This window comes from Nicotiana tabacum, chromosome 18, assembly GCF_000715075.1.
Source record: "Nicotiana tabacum cultivar K326 chromosome 18, ASM71507v2, whole genome shotgun sequence".
NCBI lineage: Eukaryota > Viridiplantae > Streptophyta > Magnoliopsida > Solanales > Solanaceae > Nicotiana > Nicotiana tabacum.
In genome coordinates, this window is record NC_134097.1 from 135423736 (window position 1) to 135446963 (window position 23228).

The 23228-nt window shown below is 37.9% G+C and overlaps 1 protein-coding gene across 2 annotated transcripts; it reads left to right on the top strand.

Annotated features, from left to right (window-relative positions):
- The first annotated feature begins 11953 nt into the window (after positions 1-11953).
- LOC107785483 (arogenate dehydratase 2) lies at positions 11954-18339 on the top strand. 2 transcript variants are annotated; one of them, XM_016606800.2, is made up of 12 exons: positions 11954-12326; positions 12420-12487; positions 12858-12950; positions 15531-15731; positions 15809-15889; positions 16028-16123; positions 16206-16283; positions 16371-16460; positions 16564-16631; positions 16771-16852; positions 17139-17208; positions 17892-18339. In XM_016606800.2, the coding sequence occupies exons 1-11, from the start codon at positions 12053-12055 to the stop codon at positions 17196-17198; spliced, it is 1191 nt and encodes a 396-aa protein (XP_016462286.1). In that variant the 5' UTR covers positions 11954-12052; the 3' UTR covers positions 17199-17208; positions 17892-18339. The 2 variants fall into 2 exon arrangements, with proteins under 2 accessions (XP_016462286.1, XP_075093411.1); XM_075237310.1 differs by having other exon boundaries at positions 17819-17947.
- Positions 18340-23228: the final 4889 nt, after the last annotated feature.

Consider the following 23228-nt stretch of genomic DNA (forward strand, 5'->3'; position numbering starts at 1 on the left):
ATTCTTAAAGATGTCTCCTATGAAGGGTGTGATGAGGTTTGGCAAGAAAGGCAAACTTAACCCACGGTATATTGGGCCTTATAGGATCATTCGGAGAGTGGGCCAAGTAGCTTATGAGTTAGAATTGCCCTTGGAATTGGAGTATGTCCATCCGATTTTTCACGTATCTACGTTACGGAAGTGCATTGGCAATCCTACCCGAGTGGTACCCACGAATGATGTACAGATTATAGAGGACTTGTCATACGAGGAAATTCCGGTTGCCATTCTAGATCGACAAATCCGCAAGCTACGGAATAAGAAGGTAGCCTCCGTGAAAGTACTTTGGAGGAACAACAATGTGGGATAAATGACTTGGGAGACCGAGGAAGACATGAAGTCTAAATATCCCTACTTATTTCCTCCTCCAGAGAAGGGTCCGACTGAGATGTCATAATCATAAGGTATGTGTACAAATTCTTTTATTGGCCATTGTCATTGGTCGTGTGAGGCCATGGTCGTTATTCATAATTGTGGTCCTATGTGGTGTTGGGTTATTAAGCTTCTACGAGGAGAATTGGTAGTAGTGTTATTACAGAGGCGACCTTGCCAAAAGTTACATAGATCACGGGGAGTTGAACATTCGAGGACGAATGTTTCTAAGGGGGGAAAGATATTACATCTCGCGTTTTCGTATGTTAAAGTTTCGTCTTTGGTTAATTGATGTAGACTCGGGGATGAGATCATCTTGACATTAACATATTTATGCTATTTATAACAAGCGATAAATAAGGGTTATGAAGGATAAAGGGGTACACGGATTAAAGAAAACGAGTTTCGTTGAAAGTGGCCAATTTGGAATAAAATATGGGTCGAGCGATAATACCCGATAATTATGAACTAGTACCATGCAAGGTACCATATGACTACGGTAGTATAATATATAAAGTATATATGAAGTATTTTAAAATAAATAGAATTTTGAGTAACTTGTGGTAATTGATTAATTACCGGGTAACAGGACATTACCCAGTTAACTAATAAGTGAGAAAAAAATTAATAAAATAACCTCCCCCAACCCAAACGTGGCAAAAAGCCACAAAATTGGAAATGACTAAGTAGTCACTTTTGCCAGATGGCTCCTTATGAAATTAACCAAGACATGACTTAAAGTCTTAGCAAATAAGACTTATCATTATCTAGGAAAACTTAGTAAGCAATTCACTAAATAAAAGCACATTCTGTATTTGGTTTCAAACCAAAGACGTGCGAAGCATAATCAATTCGTCCAAATTTCAAATCCAAGCCAACATTTCGATTGAAATTTCAAAGAGCAACCAAATTTCGTTTCAAAATTTCAAAGCAGAATTTCGTCCATATTTCGCAGAAGCAGATTCGTTCAAATAATTCCAGGAACAGGTATGTTAAGGCCCTCTCTTCTTTCTTTTGGCATGGTCCATATGATACTGAAGAAACGAGCAAACACACAGTTTTCATAAATTATTCTATTCATAGAAATAGTAGGGGTGTCTATGTTCTTGATTCCCCATGAAAAATATTATTATCTTCTGTTCATGGGTCTCAAAATAATACACATTTGAAAAAGTTTATCCGGAAGGAATATTGAGATTATTACGTATTTTTCATGCATTTCACTCATTTATACATATACATTGACCCATGACCATATGGCGTTATATACGCGTATATATGTAAATATACGTATATGGGATATGGGAAAAGGTTACGGCGTTATATACGCACCGCCACCTGATCAGCTGGTATATGTTGATGATGTTGCCCACAGTGGCCGAGACGATATGATGGGATGCCCTCAGTGGCTTGATGATATAATGTACACCCATAACTATGCATGGCACGACATTTATACGCACGTGCATGACATTATAAATGATTTAGAATTTATAAAGTTATTCAGATTTAAAGACGTGTTTCTATATTCCATGTTTCATCTATGTCTTTCATGTACTAATTTCCATGCCTTACATACTCAATACATTTTCGTACTGACGCCCTATTTCACGGGGCCTGCGTTTCATGCCCGCAGGTGCAGGTAGGCAAGCTGACGGTCCCCCTTCTTAGGATCCCTGATCAACGAGAGTTGGCGTGCTCCATTTGATCCGGAGCTGCTTTTGATTTTGGTACGTGTGTGTGTATATATATATATATATATATATATATTTGATCTGGAGCTACTTTTGATATTGGTACGATATGTTTGTACATATATATGTATATGAGTATGACGTGGCTCAGTCCCGTCTTTGTACAGTTATGTTTTTGTTAGAGGTCTGTAGACAGTATGTCTAGTTGGGTTGTATGTGGCCTTGTCGGCTTTCAGTTTTTGATGTATAGTTGTCTATAGCAGCCTTGCCGGCTCGCCCACTGTATTCTGCCTGTATACGTACATATGCCTTGATGGCAGGCTTCTTTCACATATGTTAATTTTGTAATGCAGCAAATGTTATTTAGGTTCATATTTTAGACGCATGCTTAGGGGTGTTTGATAGGTAGGACTCAGGCATCCGTCGCGGCCCATCGGTTTGGGTCGTGACAAAAGTGGTAAGTACGGATGTCTTCGCACCAATCCACAAGACTCTATTAGGCCTGCCCATAACTTGTGAGACCTATGTGAACCTAATGCTCTGATACCATGTTGTCATGACCCAATTCCATTATAGGCCGTGATGGCGCCCAATACCATTGTTAGGAAATCCTACACTGATCAAACTAGTAGTTTCCCGTTTTAAATAAATTACTAAGTGGATAACATTTCCTCGTTTGTTAAAAGGTTTAGAAATTTACAGATGTAAATTAATTAAGCGATAGTAAATGAGTGCAAATCGTAATCATAAAAACAAATCCAAAATTATGAGTCTACTAGTGTGTGTGCCAAGACCTGGTGTCACAAGTATGTGGGCATTCTAGTAGAATATACAAAAGAAAACTAGTCTACTGTCCGAAAGGAAATAGACAGAAAAATATAATATAAGGAAGACTCCAGCTGCTGCAGAACGGCTCGGAAGGCAGCTCACCGTGAAGTCTCGAGATAGGGATCAAATATGCACGCCGGACTGGTAACCAGATGCACCTACCTCAGATCATGTTCAATTAAGTATAGAAGTGTAGCGTGAGTACATAAATAATATGTACCTAGTAAGCATCTAGTCTAACCTCGAAGAAGTAGTGACGAAGGGTCGACTCCGACACTTACTAAGGGCCAACAATATGATACTATGAAATTCTAGTTAAAACATATGATATAGAGATGACAATAAAACTCAAAATAAGAGATATCTAAACAAACCTTTCCCCATATTTAAGAACCCAATCATTTCCTTCATTTCAAAACAAATAATCTCTCAAACAAATGAATTAATACCAATTATGAAAGGGATTTCCAGTCCTATTATTACGCACGAATTATGTCGAAGACGTACGGCCCGATCCAAGGGTCGAATGGCACGAACCATAGATGCATCTATTAACCTGCAAAGGCGGACGGACCGCTCCCATGAGAGTAGTGGAAAGAATCACCCCGCTCGCGAAATATACTTGCGACGCGGTCAAATATAAATTTATCAATAAATCATAACCTTTCTCGATTCTTTTCAAATAAATGAAATTCAACTTGAAGCTTTTGAAATATTAAAATCCTCAACTTATTTCCATTCGATACAATTAACAAATATAATCAGTTAACGGTGTCCACAAAGCATGGTGTAAACCTAAAACTACCCGGACATAAACAAGAATAGTAGCTACATACGGACTCTTGTCACTTCGTACATACGTAGCCCCCACAAATAACAACACATATCAATTAAGTTCACCCATGAGAAAATTTCCCTCTTACAAGGTTAGAAAAGAGACTTACCTCGTCCCAAGGCCTATTTTCTGGTCCAAGATTATGCTCAAACCTTCAAATCAGTGCCGAACAATCCAAAACTATTAAATAATGTAAAAACTAATCAATATATGTTCAAAAGTTCATATTCTAACTATTTAAGTGGTTGCCCAACCCTAAATGCAGGATTCCTAAAATTCACCCCCGGGACCTATGTGCCCAGATTCCAGAAATTTTCAAAGAAAGTTGTTATCCATAACCTTAGGAATATAAATATATGATTTTTACTAAGTTCCATAACCAATTTCATGGTTAAATATCATTTATATATAAAAAAAATCTAGGTTTTCATCTAAACCCTTGATTTTCACTAATTTTTACATGTTAATCTACCCATAATCTATGTATTTAACCCATGTTGTATCGCAATTACTTACCTCAAAGTGATAGGTGAAAACCCTCTTCCAAAAGCTCCAAAAATCGCCTAAGAGATGAAGTGAAATAAGATAAATGGCCTAAGTCTCGCATTAAATGAGCTGGGCACATGGCTCGTATGTCACATTTGCGACACCAGGTTCGCAAATACGATGGTCGCAAATGCGACAAAAGCCTCGCAAATGTGAAGCCTGGGCTTCAGCTGCTAAGGTCGCAAATGCGACCAAAGAGTCACAAATGCGGACTCTGCTAGGATTGCAATTGCGGCAATTGTGTCGCAAATGCTAACACTGCCTAGGTCGGGCTCCTTCGCAATTGCCAAGCCCTTCTCACAAATGTTAGGTTCGCATTTGCGAACAATTTCTCGCATTTGCGAGACCTGCAACTGCTGCCAAGAAACACCAGAAAACTGAGGTGTTTCCATTCCTTCCGAACGTCCAAAACTCATCTGAGCTCTCGGGACTCCACACCAAACACCCACACAAGTCTAATAACATCATACAAACTTGCTCGCACGATCGGAACACTTGAATAACATCAAAAACCACTAATTGGATGCCAAAACGCATGAATTTACTCATGAACTCAAAAACTTTTAAAAACACTTTCGCGCGTCCAATTCCTATCAAATCAACTCGGAATGACGCTAAATTTTGCGTGCAAGTATTGAATTACATTATGGACCTACTCAAACTTTTAGAACTTGAATCTGAATATGATATCAAAAAGTCCAACTTCGGTTAAACTTTTCAAAACTTCAAATTTTTAACTTTCGCCAAATGACTCCAAAATAACCTACGGACTCCGATTCCACTTTCGGATGTGCTCCCAAGTCCAGAATCATCGTACGGAGCTATTCCCAGGCTCGGAATCCCAAACGGATATCTATAATGTAAAAATCCATTTCAACCCAAACTTATGGAATTTGCTCAAAATGCCAACTTTCACTATTAGGCACCGACACGCTCCCGTATTATCTAAACCCCGATCCGAACATACGCCTAAGTCCAAAATCATCAAACGAACCTATTGGAACCGTCAAATCCTGATTCTGAGGTTGTTTACTCAAAATGTTGGCCGAAGTCAAACTTAGCCTTTTAAGCCAACTTAAGGAACCAAGTGTTCCGATTTCAACCCGAACCCTTCCAAATCCTAAACTAACTATCCCCGCAAGTCATAGAACAGTAAAAAAATATATGGAAAGTCTTATTTAAGGGAACGGAGTTCTAGAAAGTAAAACGACTGGTCGGGTCGTTACACGTGGAGCGCTAGAGATAAAGCAGTGAATTTCCTGAGGGGTGAACCAGCTGATTCATATAATAAATTACCAGGGTAATTATATACACTGGATATAACTTATCTTGGTTCACATATTAGAATGGAAACATCTCCTAAAAATGAGTTCATGTATTTATATATATCGTTGTATGCTTTTATAAAGGGGTTCGATTACTATACATACATCGTCGTTGTGGATGGTATCCACCTAAAATCAACATACACAGGACATTCGTCTCGGCTATCACGTTGGATGGTGTAGGTTGGTTAATTAAAAAATTACACACAAGTTAGACTAACATATAAAATACTATTTTGATTTTTAATACAATTGTAATGATATTTTTTGTCTGTATGCAATTGTATTTACAGGACATATACTGTCACTAGCATATGTTGTAATTGATTCAGAGAATAATGCTCATTGGTTGTGGTTCTTTGAGCAATTTAAGGTAGCTTATGGCGAATGGGAAAACATATGCATCATTTTAGATAGGAATGAGAGCATCATCAAATCTATATCTAGAGTGTATCATACTATACCTCATTTTGCTTGTATATGGCATCTATGGAACAACGTATACAAGAAATTCAAAAAGAGTCATGGGAAGTTGAGTGAGTTATACTTTTCAATGGAAAAAGTATACACATCGGATGAATTTGATAGTCTAATGAAAAAGGTGGAGAAGGTAGATATTCGGGTGAAAGATTACTTGGAATTAGCTGGATACAAAAAGTGAGCTAGGTTGTATGCACATGTTAACAGGGAATGGACTAAGACGTCAAATATTGCAAAGTCAATCAATTCGACACTTGTATTACAAGAGAATTGCCAATATATGACTTCCTAAAAGAAGTTAGGAAGATGTTTGGACGTTAGAATTGCAGCAATCGAAAAGAAGCTTCACACCGTACACAACGCTTGGGAAAAAATATCAAGAAATTATTACATTGAATGAGGCACTATCAACACGTATGACAGTAAATAACAGGTTGTACTGGTATGACCTCTATGACCTAATGGACCTGGACCCGCTGCTCTTGGGTACGGGCCGCAGGAGTTTGAGCTCCTCCCCCAGCATGAGATGTGGCTGGTGCAAGTGGAATCAACCCCGCCTAAGCTAGAGTACTAAACATGCTCAAGAACTGTGTAAGGGTCTCCTATAGTGTAGGGGTGGCAACAGGCGCCTCGTATGTCTGTCCCCCAACTAGAGCTACTGGTGGCTCCTCTATCGCAGCTCGGACAGGTGCTCTAGCTACACCACGTGCCCCTCTTTTGCCTCTCACCCAGTCCCGGTCTCTCGCAGCTGGCGCAGAGGGCGCATTTGTCTGATCGCCGGATCCAACAGTGCGTGTTCTCACTATCTGTGAGAGAATAGAAAGTCAAAGACTCAGTTTTGAAATCAACTAATTCACACGATAAGGAATCAAAGAAGTGATGTTTTTCGAAAAGTTCTGTAACCTCTCGAAGATAAGTAAAAACGTCTCTGTACCAATCCATTAGACTCTACTAAACTTGCTTATGGCTCGTAACACCTATGAACCTAGAGCTCTGATACCAACTTGTCACTATCCCAATTTTCCTCTATAGGATATCGTGATGACACCTAGTCTCTACGACTAGGAAAGCCTAACAGTTAATAATAACTTTACAGGAATAATTAACAGAATACTAAAACAGAACCAACTGATCTTCCTTACTCACCAACAAACTTGACATGGAAGGGAAAGGCTGCAATGACTAGAGATCAGTTGGAGAAGCAACATAGACAGAAAGTCCAGAAATTGATACCAAAAAAGGGGATCTGATATGTCCCATGTCACTTTCTTTTAGTTTGCGTTGGTTTAAATTAGCATGTAATTACTGCATTATGACAATACTTGGTAATGTTTGGTTGTGTAACTTTAGAGGTGGATGTCATGTTATGACTTAGGTTGTGTAAGTTTTTGCGGTTATAAGTTATAACATAGCATCCACTATTCTAAGTTGATGTAAATGTCAAACTTCTGACTTGGTAAGTTGGTACTGTTTGTTCGCTTAATTACTGTTTTATCAGTTGGTAATTTATGTTGTTGTTTCTCTTAATTAGTGTGTTATCAGTTGGTAATTTATGTAATTAATTAGTGTATTGGTAATTTATTATCAAGACCCGAGTTCGCCCTCCGTGAACTGCCGTGACGGCACCTAGTCTCTACGACTAGGTAAGCCTAGCAATTTGCGGAAAAAAGAAACGAAAGATAAAACTAGCCAAAAACTGTGGATAAAACATAAATAAAACGTTTAAGATGTCGCTCGGCATATACAATACAAACTCTCAAACTGAAACAACTCCCAAAATCCGGAATCTCATGAAATCACAAGTTATTGAATAACTACAAGTGTTCTAACTCCAGAATGTCTAAACAAAAGTAAATACAGGAGAACTAAAGCTAGAAGGGAGAATAAAGAGGGACTCATCGGTCTACGGACGCGGAAGATATATCTTGAAGTCTTTGAAGATCGCCTTGCCTCACTGATGGTATGGCTGAGCCGAAGAACCTGGATCTACACACGAAAAATATGTACAGGAAAGGGCATGAGTACACCACAGCGATACTCAGTAAGTGCCAAGCCTAACCTCGGTCGAGTAGTGACGAGGAAGGTCAGAGTCCTACTGATTATAGATGAAAAATAAGGTAAAGCAGTATAGAATACGACAATATAATTAAAGTGCTAACAGTCTATAACAAATAAAATCACATAAAGAATCTAACTCAGTGTATAAAAATAGCAACAGGGAATCTCCCGGGATATTGTCCTGTAGTCCCAAACGTAAATGTCCAGAGGATCTCCTGGGATATCGTCCCATAGTCCAAATCATAAATGTGCAAGGGAAACTCCCGGAATACCAATCCGTAGTTTCAAAGTAAATATCTAGTACGGGGAATCTACCGGGTGTTGTCCCGTAATCCCAATCATAAATGTGCAGGGGGATCTACTGGAATACCGATCTGTAGTCCCAAAGTAAACAAGCAGGGGGGATCTCCCGGGATATCGTCCCGTAGTCCCAAAGTGAACACACAACCATCTCAGAAAAAGTATACAATTCTATTCACGAATTAGATGGGAATTTCTACTCTAACATGTTGCACAGTGTACAAGTAAGCAATTAAAGTAGGAAAGACAATTAGGTCACGTAGGCATGCTTTTCCTAATATAAACAAGAGAATTCAAGTACAAGTATTCGCTAAACTACAAGAAAACATGGTATTAGTTTAATGAAAATAGAATTTTCAACAATTAGCACGTGTACGCACTTGTCACCTCACGTACACGACACTCATATAACAACAATACCAAATCCTAAGGGGAGTTCCCCACACAAGGTTAGGCAAGCCACTTACCTCGAACCAGCTCAATCAACTCGAAATCACGTTCTTGCCATGAGTACCCGACTCCAAATGGCCCAAATCTATTCAAAGTAATTGCATAATGTAAATATAACTTCAAGTAACTAATTCAACTAATTAATTTAAAGCTAACACGTGAAAGTAAGAAAATCGCCCAAAAAGTCCCCCGGGCCCACATCTCAGAATCGGATAAAATTCACAAAACTAGAATCCCTACACTCTCATGAGTTCATACATACCAAATACATCAAACTCTGACCACAAACGACCCATCAAATCCCTACATCAAAGTCTCCAATTTCAAACCCTAAACCCCCAATTTTTAACCACTAGTTCCATAAATTTCTTGTCTAATCAGTAGAACATCACCATGGAAATGAGTTTTGGTTCCAAAGATCTTACTCCACGAAGTTCCCTTGAATTCCCTCTTCAAAATCTCCCAAAAAGCTCCCAATCCGACTTGAAAATGGTGAAATAGAGCTGAAAATCGTGAAGGAAACCTGATATAGGTTCTAGCCCAGGGATTCCGCACCTGCGACACTTTTCTCGCTTCTGTGATGCCACTTCTGTGGTCTAACCAACCGCATATGCGCTTTTCACTTAATGCACTGGAACCGCACTTGCACCCATATACCCGCTCCTGCAGTCCCGCAGGTGCGATAAAGTACCCGCACCTGTGACTTCTAACTTTCCCTCATCTGGCCACATCGGAGACTGAACACACGCTTCTGCTATTCCGCACCTGTGGTCCCCAATCCGCAGGTGCGGTTATGACAGAAAGCTGCACACTCTAACTCCCAACTTTCCTGTCAACCATCCGGAATCATCCCGAGCCCCTTGGGACCTCAACCAAAAGTACGAACAAGTCATATACCACTATTCAAACTTGTACCAATCTTCGAAATACTTAAAACAACATCGAATCATCAAAACACCCTCGGATTCAAGCCTAAGGGTTACAAAACTTTTAAATTCCGCTTTCGATCAAAAAGTCTATCAAACCTCGCCCGAATGACCTAAAATTTTGCACACACGTCCCAAATGACACCACATACCTACTCAACTTTCCGAAATTTCATTCTGACCCCTGCATCAAAATCTCATCATCAAACCGGAAACTTCAAAAATTCAACTTTCGGCATTTCAAGCCTAAATAAGCTATGGACCTCCAAAATACAATCCAAACACGCCCCTAAGTCCAAAATCACCTAACGGAGCTAACGGAATCTACAGAATTCTATTTTGAGGTCGTCTTCACACTGCTCCGACTATGGTCCAAATTCTAAAACTTAAACTCTAATTTAGGGACTAAGTGTCCCAAAATACTCCGAAACCCAAAACGGATCCTCTCGACAACTTACAATAGCAGAAACAATCACGGGAAAAGTAGTTGATAGGGGATCGGGGCATTAATTCTTAAAACGACTGGTCGGGTCGTTACATTTATGCAGTTAATTAGCCCTTTTTAATCAGTTGTGACTTCTTTCTGCTGTTGGTAATGTACATATTTAAGACCTTATTTTTGCTATTGGTAATGTACATAGATTAACTATTGTCTGCTCCGACAAATTCTACTGGAAAGATGATAAATTCTATTGGAAATTCTACTGGAACCAACATCACTCATGTTACTAACATAACAAATTTTACTGGAAAGATTGAACTAATAATTGTCATTTGAAATGATAAACGGCTGGAATCCATACATTATAAATATTACTTTAGCCAACAAAAGTCAGTTAACTAATAGTTTCCAGTGGTACTAAATGAAAACATTAAAGATACAAGATTGTACAAAGTAATTCACTTCATAAACGAGGAAGCAAATCCAGCAGTTAGGGCACTGAAAACTATGATGAACGTCTTCATCTTTAACACTTTGTCTTCCAATTTCATAACTTTTTTAACTTCAGAATTCTTCATTGCCTCTAATACTTTAACCTTTTCCTTCAAGCCATCACTTTCAACTTTAAGCGCTTTCAAAGAAATATTCAATATTTTAATCTCTCGATTTGTAGCTTCTAATCGTACATTATTAATTGTAATTAATGCAACATCGGGGAATTCTTTATCGTGCAATTTCCAATAACCACATCCTTCATTCTAAACGAAACACAAACAACTGTTGAAACAATGGATATTAATAGATATGGAAGGGAAAAAAATTACCTCAGGTTTAGGGCACTTGTAGAATTTCCTTCGTGGGTTTATGCGATTTTCAAAGTGACATGATTGGTAACTTCTCCACAATGACACATCATCTTCGATGAACAACTATTCTCCGACATTGTATGCCTTTCAACAACCTAAACAGTCCTAACACAAAAGTTTAAGAAGAAAAAAGAGGAGAGAAAACAATAGAACTCTAGATTTGGTTGCTATGGTTTAGGGTTGTATTAGTTTATCGGGTATTTTAATTTAGAGTGGAGGAATCGACGGATTATGAGTCGGGCGGGTTAGTCCACTAGTGGGATGAGTTTTTAAGTTCAAAGATACCACATGTCCCATTTTGTCAAAAAGGAGATAAATCTGAAACTTTGGCGGGCAATAGAAATTTTATTAGCGAGAAAGTATAATGGGGACTAGGTTATACAATAAATTAAAGTAGAAGGAAACAAATGACCCTTTTCTGAATCAAAATTAGCGGGACTAATAGCCTGTTTGGCCAAACTTTTTTTGAGTCAAAAGTGTTTAAATTGGCCAAAAGCACTTTTGGCCAAATATTGAGGTGTTTGGCCAAGCTTTTGGAAGGAAAAAAAGTGCTTTTGAGGAGAAGCAGAAGCAGTTTTGGAGAAATAGAAAAAGGTAGCTTCTCTCCAAAAACACTTTTCTGAGAAGCACTTTTGAGAAAAATACATTTAGAAGCAGTTTTTGAAAGCTTGGCCAAACACTAATTATTGCTCAAAAGTATTTTCAAATTAGTTAGCCAAACACAAGTACTTTTTTAAAAAGTATTTTAAGAAAATGAGAAATAAGGTTATTTTATAAGCTTGCTATAATTTGGAAAACTTCCACCAAATAAACAGTGACACTGACACCATCTCTTCTCCCGCTCTCGGTTATCTCGTTCATGCAACAACATACACACAGTGAACAACCACCATGGCGGCCACCATCTTAAGGTCTCCAAAAATCCACCTCCCTCCTCCTGAAACAACCACCTCAAATCTCTCATCCCTCACTCACATCTCCTTGACTCCATTACCTAAAGGACGTCGTTGTCTCTCGATCTACGCCTGCGCCGATGGTTCCGGCGACCAAAGCAACCGCCCATTCGGAGGCGATATTAAGAAAGGTCAAGCAATTGAGCTTAATAAAGTCAATGATGAACATCCTTATGAATTCAATGCCAAGGATTCACCTAATCCCCTTCCAAGTAGGTTACAGTTTAAAATTGATCAATTTCGATAAACTTAGGGCTTTTTTTGATAATGCAATTGTATTGATATTTTGTGTTTGATGAATTTAGGGCCATTGACGTCGGCTGATTTGAGCAATATGGCATCCGAAGGGTCTCGTCTTCGGGTTGCTTATCAGGTTATGAGTGGGTGTAATGCGTGCGTTTACATTTTCTTTAGACATTGATTAAAAAAGGCGGATTGTAAATATAGAGTTTAAGTTATGTACACTGAAGGTGTAAAATACTTACACAATCATGTCACTTATTAGGTAATTATAGGTAAATCACTTGATAAGCGTTAATTAGTAATCCGGTAAAAATGCTAACTAACCTGCTATCAGATTTTAAAATTCACTGATGATGTTAAAACTTCTTATGCTGTCAGTGTGTGTGTGTGTAACTATATATATATAAGACAGTGCACCAACTAGTTTCAAATTTTGGATACGCCTCTGCTAATCAGGTTGCTTGTGGACGATCCTGATTGGTTATGTATTGATCTATCAGGGAGTGCGTGGTGCTTACAGTGAATCAGCAGCAGAGAAAGCATATCCAAACTGTGAAGCAGTTCCCTGTGAACAATTTGATACTGCTTTTGAAGTGAGTCTTTCTTTGGTTTCCACTCAATTAAGGCAACGATTGTTTTCATCAATGAATTATGCATTTCTTTGTGCGTAGGAGCGGATGACAGTTAACCATAGTTGTAAACTTATCCATCATTGGTTACTTTGTATTGTTTAATGAGTATTTATTTTTCAAAGATAAAGTAAAAAAGCTAATGCTTATTATATCTGTTCTAGAATTAAAATAGGATGGTTGAAGTGGAGTGCTATGAGGTATTATTTGATAGGAAGATATCTAACAAATTAATAAACAATTTCTGTAGAACGGTTGTGATTTGTGAGACGAGCAATGTTACACCGGAGTGAATATTGAGCCTCTAGATCCTGCATATAATGTCACAAAATTACAAAGTGTTGCATTGGATGTGTGGCAAGTGGCCACAAAATTGAATAATATTTTTTTTGTAAGGGCAATTTTATTGCTAAAGGTACTATGATGGTACAGAGAATTACGTAAAAGGAGCCAAATATCCTTTACAACAACCTCCTAAAATCCGTCACATCGTAATAGTCTAAATTTTTACCATAGGGCTTATAGACATCGGCATGTCCTCCATAATAACCACGCCAACAACAACAACCACCTAGTGGAATCCCACAAGTGGGGTCTGGGGAGGGTAGTGTGTACGCAGACCTTACCCGTACCTATGCAGGTAGAGAGACTGTTTCGGAAAGACCCTCGGCTCAAGAACGTAAAAAAGATGGAGCAATAGAGAAACAGTAGCAACAACAATGTAATAAGACAGTGTGAGCAAATAATACAACGAATAATGACAGAGATCCAGGGGTATGAAACTACAAGAATAGTTCCAATCCTACTGCTAATAGTGACATACCGTATAGAAACAAGGGACTAGGAATAGGAAGGTACCCTACTAGTACTACTACTACTACTAGTCAGACAAGGCAAAACTCTAGACAAAAGAGAAGTTACATAATAACCACGACGAAATCAAAAAAGAGAAGTTACATCAAAATATGGTTCTCGACAAAAGTGGCCCAATCCTCTATTCAACAAGGGACCTCAGAAGTACACCAAAAAGAGACTAGAGACAGCATAAAATTGGATAATATTATAATGGTTACACCCTATCAAGGGTGCAAGTACCACAGACAGAGGGTAACATAATAGAAGGCTGACTGAGATAGTTGTTGAATATCCTTAAATAAAAAAAGAACTTAAGAAATTGTCAATACTAAATTATTACTCCAGATTATTCGTTATAATGCTTTCTTTATGATGACTTTCAAATCCTGCTACTTGTGTTGACACTTATTCCAACCAAAGGGATAACTTCATATCTATTTAACATGTTGAAGGAACTCATGACTGCTCTGTTCCTTGCATAAGACGTGGTTATTATGGTTTTCCATGTCATGAATGTTGGAATTCTAGTTATATTAGCCAAAAAAGTTTAAACTATTGCACCATGTGTTAAAATGTTGACCCACTTTAACTTCAACAGTAACTTGCTGTTGCTAGAATCCTTAATTTTTGGCTTGGTTAGGGATTATGGAACCTATATTTTTTATTCATAAAAGATGGACTTATTTTTCCTTTTCTCATACTGGGTGCCAATAGTTCAAATATTGCATTTTCTTCTATATGGATATGAAGAAATCAGTTAGTCAAACATGAATCTACCTGTATAAGAAATTTCAAGTATTTATGAACAAGCTTCCCAAGCTGGGAGATACTGGAAGATGCTGGAAGTAGCTTATTGGCTTGAATTGTTATGTGAAAAATGCTGTTATATCCTCTTGTTGCTTTCGTTTGCTCACCCAAAGACTTCATAAGAGGCCCTTATGTTCATATTATGTCTCTATAATCTAGTTCTTCCCATACTTTTTCCTTTGATTTTATCTATCTCTGTCTCTCTTTATGCTTTTCAAAAATCACCATGTCGGGGCTTGGGTTAGATCACGAACCCTGTATTGGTGTCTTCTATAAATATCTAGAGGTAATTTCAAGAAAGCTATGTAAAATATATCTTAGCCAATTATTTTATAATGTTTGCTTGCATAATCTATTTTGAGCTGGAAACTGGTTGGGTTTTGTAAGAAGTAATAGAAATGACTATTGCATGTAGGGATGCGTAGAAAGTCTGGCAGTAATCACAACATTTTCAGAATTGGCAGCCATAAATTGTCTGATCATAAGTATTATCTGCTTGCTCTTAAGGAATGGTACCAATTCTCCTTTAGGTAATGTTAGGCCTAGCGGGCTTATCTGATCTTTTTAATGCTGTACAGTGGTACAGATAACCAAATCTCAAAATTTGTACTACAGGCGTCGGGCTGGATTGAAATTTCTTGTGAAATGGTTTCAGTCTGTCTGAGTAAACTAATTTGGTTATGCAAGACATAATAGCTGGGGCCTGCCAGACTAAGGTCACTAAAGATTCTTACGCTGGCTTGTGTCATTAATTTATATTTTCTTAAAGAGTAAGGTCACTAAAGACTTAACAGTAAGTTCTAGATGCAGCAGAAGCTAGTTTCACATTCTTTTGCACATATATAGAGTAAAATCAAACCATGTTCCTTTCTTGTTTGATAGGCTGTTGAAAGGTGGCTTGTTGATAGAGCAGTTTTACCAATAGAAAACTCTTTAGGGGGGAGTATTCACAGGAATTATGACCTTTTACTGAGACACCGTCTACATATAGTTGGAGAAGTCAAACTTGCAATTCGGCACTGTTTAATGGCTAACAATGGCGTCAAAATTGAAGACCTGAAAAGAGTTCTTAGCCATCCTCAGGCATGTTTCTTTTGCTTCCTAATTGTTTATATGCTTGACACACATGCTTATTTATCGAAAACCTGGTTGGTACATAGGCTCTTGCACAGTGTGAGAACACATTAACAAAGTTAGGGTTGGTCAGAGAAGCTGTGGATGATACTGCTGGTGCAGCAAAGGTGAGACAATATTCTAACTTCTGCACTTTTGGAATTTAGAAGATTCTGTAATTGGTCTGGTAAATTATACTTAGTTGATTCAACCAGTTATCTTGAGAATTTTGAATCATGATATGTTTTCTTTGATTATTTCTGCAGTATATTGCATTCCAAAAACTAAAAGATGCAGGGGCAGTTGCAAGTTTGGCTGCAGCTAGGATCTATGGTTTGAATGTGCTTGCACAAGATATTCAGGTGTGCAGAAGTCTGGTTTGACAATCTAGCTGTCGACAACATTTTAATCATTTGTCAGTTTTCTGATGTATTTTTCTTTCAGGATGACTCTGATAATGTCACTCGCTTCCTTATGCTGGCTAGGGAGCCCATTATTCCTGGTACTGATAAACCATTCAAGGTTAGTTCTGCAGTTTAGCAACTCTTCAAATGTGGAGCAAATACTTTATAACTGAATTCATATGTGCTTATCTACTGATCGTGACAGACAAGTGTGGTCTTTTCGCTCGATGAAGGTCCTGGTGTGCTTTTCAAGGCACTTGCTGTTTTTGCTATGCGAAATATCAACCTTACTAAGGTTAGTCTTTCTCTGCTGAAAATACTCTGTTATTTCTCAGGCCACAGGTAAGATATACTAAGTCAATTTTTTTTTGGATGTTCTACTTTAAATTTTGGGTCAGATTGAGAGTCGTCCGCTGCAAAAGCAGGCTTTGCGGGTGCTTGATGATAGTACAGATGGGTTTCCAAAGTATGCATCATACATGTCTTCCCTCTACTTTTGCAGTTTCTAAATGCTAGTACCATCTTATGATCAGAAGAACGTTTAGTTACAATGTCATTGCATTGCTGTTGTGGACTTCCTAATTGTGTGCAACATGCTTATGCAGATACTTTCCTTACCTTTTCTATGTGGATTTCGAAGCATCTATGGCTGACCAAAGGGCTCAAAATGCTCTGGGGCATCTCAAGGTACTTCTTAGACTTACTTGATGTTGTAGTATTTATTGGTCATTCATATAGGAAGGAGCAAAGTAAAACCACTCAAAAGAGATGTCGAAGTGTATAAGGTGATTCAGGGTAGCTCACTTGTGGGATACCTAAACCGCCCCTGTGTAGGTGGGGGTTCGATTTTCCATAGAGTATTCCCCTCTCCCATTTCTCCCTCCCCTTCCTCCCTTTTTATAATAATTTAAAAAAAAAACGAATTCACTAGTGGGTACTTGAACACTGAACGAGAATTGTTTTTCCCTTGCAGGAATTTGCAACCTTTCTGCGAGTATTAGGGAGTTACCCTTCAGATAGTGGTGTAGCTTGACATTTACATGGTATTACTTGAATGTTTGAGAATTTTTATGAGAGATCCATTATAGATACCTTTTTTGCTCTTCTCCAGTAAAAAATATTATTTTGCTCAAGGGGCTTATTTGCCTTATTGCTCAAGGGAGATACCTTTTTTATGAATTTTTACGAATTCATGTCTTTTTCCTGTTCAATGTTGAAGTAAATTGTGGCCTATATGGAAAAAGCAATATGGGAATATAGGACAGAGAATCCTCAAATTAAGTATAATCAAAAGAGGAAACAGGTAATCAGAAGAATAGCAGATCTTTTGGCTTCTATTCGTATCGTCTTTCCTTCCTTTTCCAGTAACCCCACCCCCACCCCCACCCCACCTCCAACAAAGTAATTTTTTTTTTGGCCTAATGAAATTTAATGACACGAGAGGGGAAACTACAGTTGAATAGTCTATAAGGTTACGCAATGACTAAGCTTATATGAATTGCTAAAGCCTAAACAGAAGCATCTTGACTAGAATTGCTAGTTGATAGTCAGGCTTGGCATGTTAGTTGATGTTTACTTATTCTTGATTTTGTAATACTTGTAGCCAAATCTGAATTTAACAATTCTCATTACTAGCATTAATTGCTAATGCAGGCAATCACACTCTGCGTCTTAAGCCAAATCTGAATTTAACAATTCTCATTACTAGCATTAATTGCTAATGCAGGCAATCACACTCTATGCAAGACGCACGCTGGTGAAATTGGTATTTCCTCTCTCCAATTGCTGCAATATCATTATAGATACCATGCAGCGCACTACAGTACGTACTCAGCGGTTCTGTTGATACCATGATACAGTTTTCTTTTGCCAACTGCAATTTGATACGTGTAATTACTTGTGTTCTTTTTCTTTTCTTTTTTTTTTTAAATTAAAAAAACCCAGAATCTATCTTCTTTTCTTGTGTTCCTCTTTATTTTCAATCCCAGATCTGTTTCCTTAGGTTCCCGGGTCCGGATAGTATTGGTTGTTGAAGGAGTGAAATGTATAAGAGCAGAGAATAGATGTATTCATCTGTCTTTTGTTAGAAGTATTTATTTATCAAGAACAGAGATGATTATTGCATTTGGCAACTTGCAACTAGTGTCGGTGCTCTTACAGACACTAGTAATTAACAACTGGTCTTTTAGTTGGCTCAAACTGTTGAATCCTTTATAAATGCTGCCTTGTTTGTTAAAAATTGATAGACGAGGGAAATTTGTTCTGAATTTGTGGTCAAATTTCTGAAAGGACCAAAAGGTGTCCCCATCTTCTATTGTAACTGCTAGCCAGAGATCGACCTATAGTGATAGAAGTGGGTTCAATTTAACCTATTTTTTCTTTTTTTATACACACGCGCACACACATTAGTCGTTTTGAGCTCATATTTCCAATAAACGCAACATTTTGAACTCCTTTTGCATCTGCTACTAGCATAGTTGACGCTCAACGGCTCAATGTAGGAACAAAAACCAGACATGGTTTTGCTGGGTTCACATCAAATCACTGGCTTTGCATGGTCGTATTTAAAAGTTGATCACTTTCTAAAATGAAATTCGTGGTCTGACTATTAGTTTTGAAATCAAACTTCAGATTCATACGAGATCCACTTTGGAACTTCAAACCACTGGTCTAATTCCGAAAATGGTTAGCTTCCAAATACGAAGCCACAAAAGTGGCTATTTCCCAAACCTGAAAAGAAGAAAATGTTTAGGTTCTTCATGATAAGGCATAAACGCCAAATTTCAGGATAAATATAGCATGAAGGACGAACAATGTACCATTTGCATGGAAGTATTAACTTCCTTTTAATTAAGAAAAGACAATGTTCTATAATTTGTGCATGCCTCTGAGCTGTACTTTCCACATTTGATCCAACGCTAGTGAGCATTACGTGCAAGACAACACTAGAGATTGCGTTTGCTTTAAGTCCATGCACAGACCTTGAATAATTTTTCTTTTGGAAAAAAAGAAAGTTACAGCCACTACTTTCCACTCTCCCCACTACAACAAGATGCTTTATAGACTAGACAACGAGAGAAAAAGAGATAGATATTCCTATAAAAGGAAAAAAAAAGGGTCATAAAACTAAAAATATTACCATAGTGAACACCATAGGGATCAAGAATTCACAAGTCCCAACTTAGTAGGTGTGTCCTAACTTACTATCAAGTTGGAGTTTCCTACTCGCTATTTGCTATATGAAATGAAGCCAAAAAAACGCCTTTCTTCCAATTAGATTTTCTCTTTACCTCTACACGACAACATTTGTTTTAGCCTCTTTTGATTTACTTCATTTATCCTTGCTAATCCCTATTCTCACTAAAAAGAAATAATTAATTTCCTACTGAGTGATTTCTTCAACTAAGAAAAATTATAATGTTCCATAGAAGAAAGCCATTTGCCCGAGTACATGACGTTTCACCAAGATTTCATCAGTTCCCCAAAATACAATGACTCAATGAGACTAATGGTTCAAGGATAAGTTGACATTTGCTTTCCTTTTTATTTACTAAATTTTCTAGTAGGTTTGATTGGCCAAAACATATAACGTTTCACCGTAATTGCAGGCTATTTACTAACATCCAAAAGGCAAAATTCTCATCCATCACATAACAGAATCAATTTTGACCCCGTTTTCGTGAAGGAAAAAAAAATTCTCCACGTTAAAACCTCACTCGTGTTTATCCGGTATAGTTGAAATTGTAACGTGATTTATAAACATATGAAATAATTTGATTCAAGAATATAAAATAAATAAGAACATAAATAAGTTTATTAAAATAATTTTGAAATACAAGTCTAGTTATGAACTTAGCTTATCCGGAAGCAGTGATAAAAAGAATATCAAGAACAAAAGAAAAAAAATAGATTGATAAAATAAGAACACATTTTGGCTTTTGCTGACAGAATTTTACGTGTCTTCTCATGGATACAAATTTCCCTAACTATAGCTTTATCAGGGAGATAAAATCCTCAAATCAAACTCTTCTTTAATGTGAATAAATCTCTTTTTCTTGATGGATGCCTAACAGTTGGGCATTAATACAAAGATTCTTTGTAACGAGTTCTCATTGAATACTCTTTTCTAACCGATGTCTTCCTTTCAAATCTTCTGCAACGATTCGGCCGGTTATTTTGAGAGCTATAGCCCCGATCCCCTATTTACTGCTTCCCCCGTATCTTTTTCTGCTTATGTGACTTGCCGGGAGCTTTCGTTTTGTTTTTTGGAGTGTTTTGGGACACTTAGTCCCTAAACGGGGCTTAAGTCTTAGAATTTGGACCGTAATCGGAACTGTGTGAAGACGACTTCGGAACGGAGTTCCATCGATTCCGTTAGCTTCGTTGGATGATTTTGGACTTAAGGGCGTGTCTGGATTGTGTTTTGGAGGTCTGTAGCTGATTTAGGATTGAAATGACGAAAGTCGAATTTTTGGAGATTTTGACCGGTAGTGGATTTTTTGATATCTGGGTCGGATTCCAATTCTGGAAGTTGGAGTTTTAGAACTTGTTGGTATGTTTGGTTGAGGTCCCGGGGGCCTCGGGTGTGTTTCGGATGCTCAACGGATCATTTTGGACTTTGGAAAGATAGTAAGTTTTTTGCTGCAAAAGTTTGTTCTTCGTGTTCGCGAAGGGGAGCCCGCGTTCGCGAAGGTGTGGTCAGTGGAAGCATCGCAAACGCGAGGCTTAGAACGCGTTCACGTAGAGGAAAAAGGGACAGCTGGGTCCCCAGGCCTTTTGCCTACGCATTCGCAAGGTTGATTCCGTGTTCGCGTAGGATTGGGCTAAGTGGTCTTCGCATTCGCGATGAAGGATTTCTGGGCCAAAGCGATTTTGTGCTTCGCGAACGCGAGGGTCCTTCCGCATTCGCGAAGAAGAGAGCACTTGGGCAGATTTAAAAGTTTAAAATCGAGGGTTTATGTCATTTTCACCATTTGGACTTGAGAGCTCGGAATTAGGCGATTTTTGGAGAGATTTTCACGTGGTTGTCTGGGGTAAGTGATTCTTACCTAGTTTTAGTTAATTTCATGATTATGCCTTTAATTTCATCACTAAATTAGGAATTTGGGGTGAAAAAATTGGGAAAATTTTGAGAAAAATTCTTAGGCCAAATTTTGGGATTTTGATCGATATTTTGGTATCGGATTTGAGTAATTTTGGTACGAATGAACTCATGAGCGAATGAGTGTTCATATTTTGTGACTTTTAACCGATTTCGAGACGTGGGCCCGGGGAGGCTTTTGATGTGATTTTCTAATTTTTTGCTTTAGCTTTGATTTCATTAGCTAGATTAGTTTCTTGTAGTTATATTTATGATATGTAATTGATTTTTGCTAGTTTTGGGCCATTCGGAGCGAATATTCGTGGGAAAAGCATTGTTACGGATTGATTTAAGATTGGTTCGAGGTAAGTGGCTTGCCTAACATTGTGTGGGGGAACCCCTCTTAGGATTTGGTACTCTTCCGATATGTGAGCGCTGTGTACGTGAGGTGACGAGTGGGTACATGAGCTATTTGTTGTAAAATCCGATTTGTACTGAGTAATAACATGTTTCTTCTTATTTGGGTTTGATAGAATATAAGGGTCCACCAAACTCTATAGAGAACCAGATTCTCTATCAGGTTCAACAGAACACATGCACACTGCAGTAAATAAATGACAAGAGAAATTTTAAGTGGAAAATTTCCAGCTCAACGGGATTAAAAACTACGACCTACCCTTGTAGGATTTCAATTTGACTACTGAGCAACTTTTAGACTACTACCTATGCAACCTAGGAATTAACCTCTTAATCTCTCACTAACTTGTAATACTCTATTACAAGCCACTTTGTAATAACTCTATTACAAAGACTTTACAACTCGACTAACTCTAGCCAAGACCCAAACACATAGGTTTAAGATTTACAAAGGGTTTCCTACATACTGCTTTTTAGTAAGCTAAATAGGAGTTACAAGTAAGAATATTAACAAAGTTACAACTCAACTATGGACATATAATAACTCGATGTGGGAACTGGTCCGTAGTTGTTTTGTTCTTTGTTGTTGAAGCACTTGAGACTTGCTTTCTGGATGGTCACGTGAGTGAGCTTGAGTGAAATTTCAAAGTGTTCAAGTAAATGTGTTTTTACCTCCCTTGGTGGTAATAATACATGCGTGACCTCACATACAATGATGTAAGCAAGGTAGGTAAAAAGTCTTTCATAGAAAGTTGATGTTGCACTCTTCCTGTACTATAGCGTGTACAAGCAACAACTTTTTCAGCTGGAGAGTTGACTTCGTATAGTCACCTCAGGAACTGGTAGGGACCTGTTCCCTCAGTTGTTCCTTCTACTCTGAAGAGTTGAACCATAACCCAAGCTGGAACCTTGTGATCTTATCATCTTGAGAATATGTGGCAGGTTCCTTATCTAGTTCTTGATAGTAAGTTTGTTAGATCATCAAAACATAAAACAAAGTACTTATGACCAAGATACTTTTAACCTATCAGGTTCTATCAGCATTTGTAATTATATTGTTTAGCTTAAAACAACATGTCTACGTGCCTTAATTGCTTATCTGAACTTTGTGTAGCATGCTTAGTAGATTTTCCTGTTTTTCCTTGACTTGTACTTAGTCCATGTACTTAGTCCAAACTGTAGTTTTTTTTTGTTGTAACTATTATTTTCGTTGTTTGAGCCTGCATATTTACTTTGGGACTACGGAACGGTATTCCGGGAGATCCCCCTGCCTTGCATATTTACTTTGGGGCTACAGAACGGTATTCTGGAAGATCCCATGTATATTTACGTTTGGGACTACGAGACGGTATCTCGGGAGATCCCCTGTTGTTATCTCTGTGTACTGAGCTGTTACCTTTCTATGATTTCATTCTTGTTAAATTTCGATCTTTATTTTTTTACTGCGATATTTCATTCTGTCTTGTTTTTATTATATCTATACCAGTACGTCCCTGATCTAACCTCGTCAATACTCGACCGAAGTTAGGCTTGACACTTACTGAGTACTGTTGTGGTGTACTCATT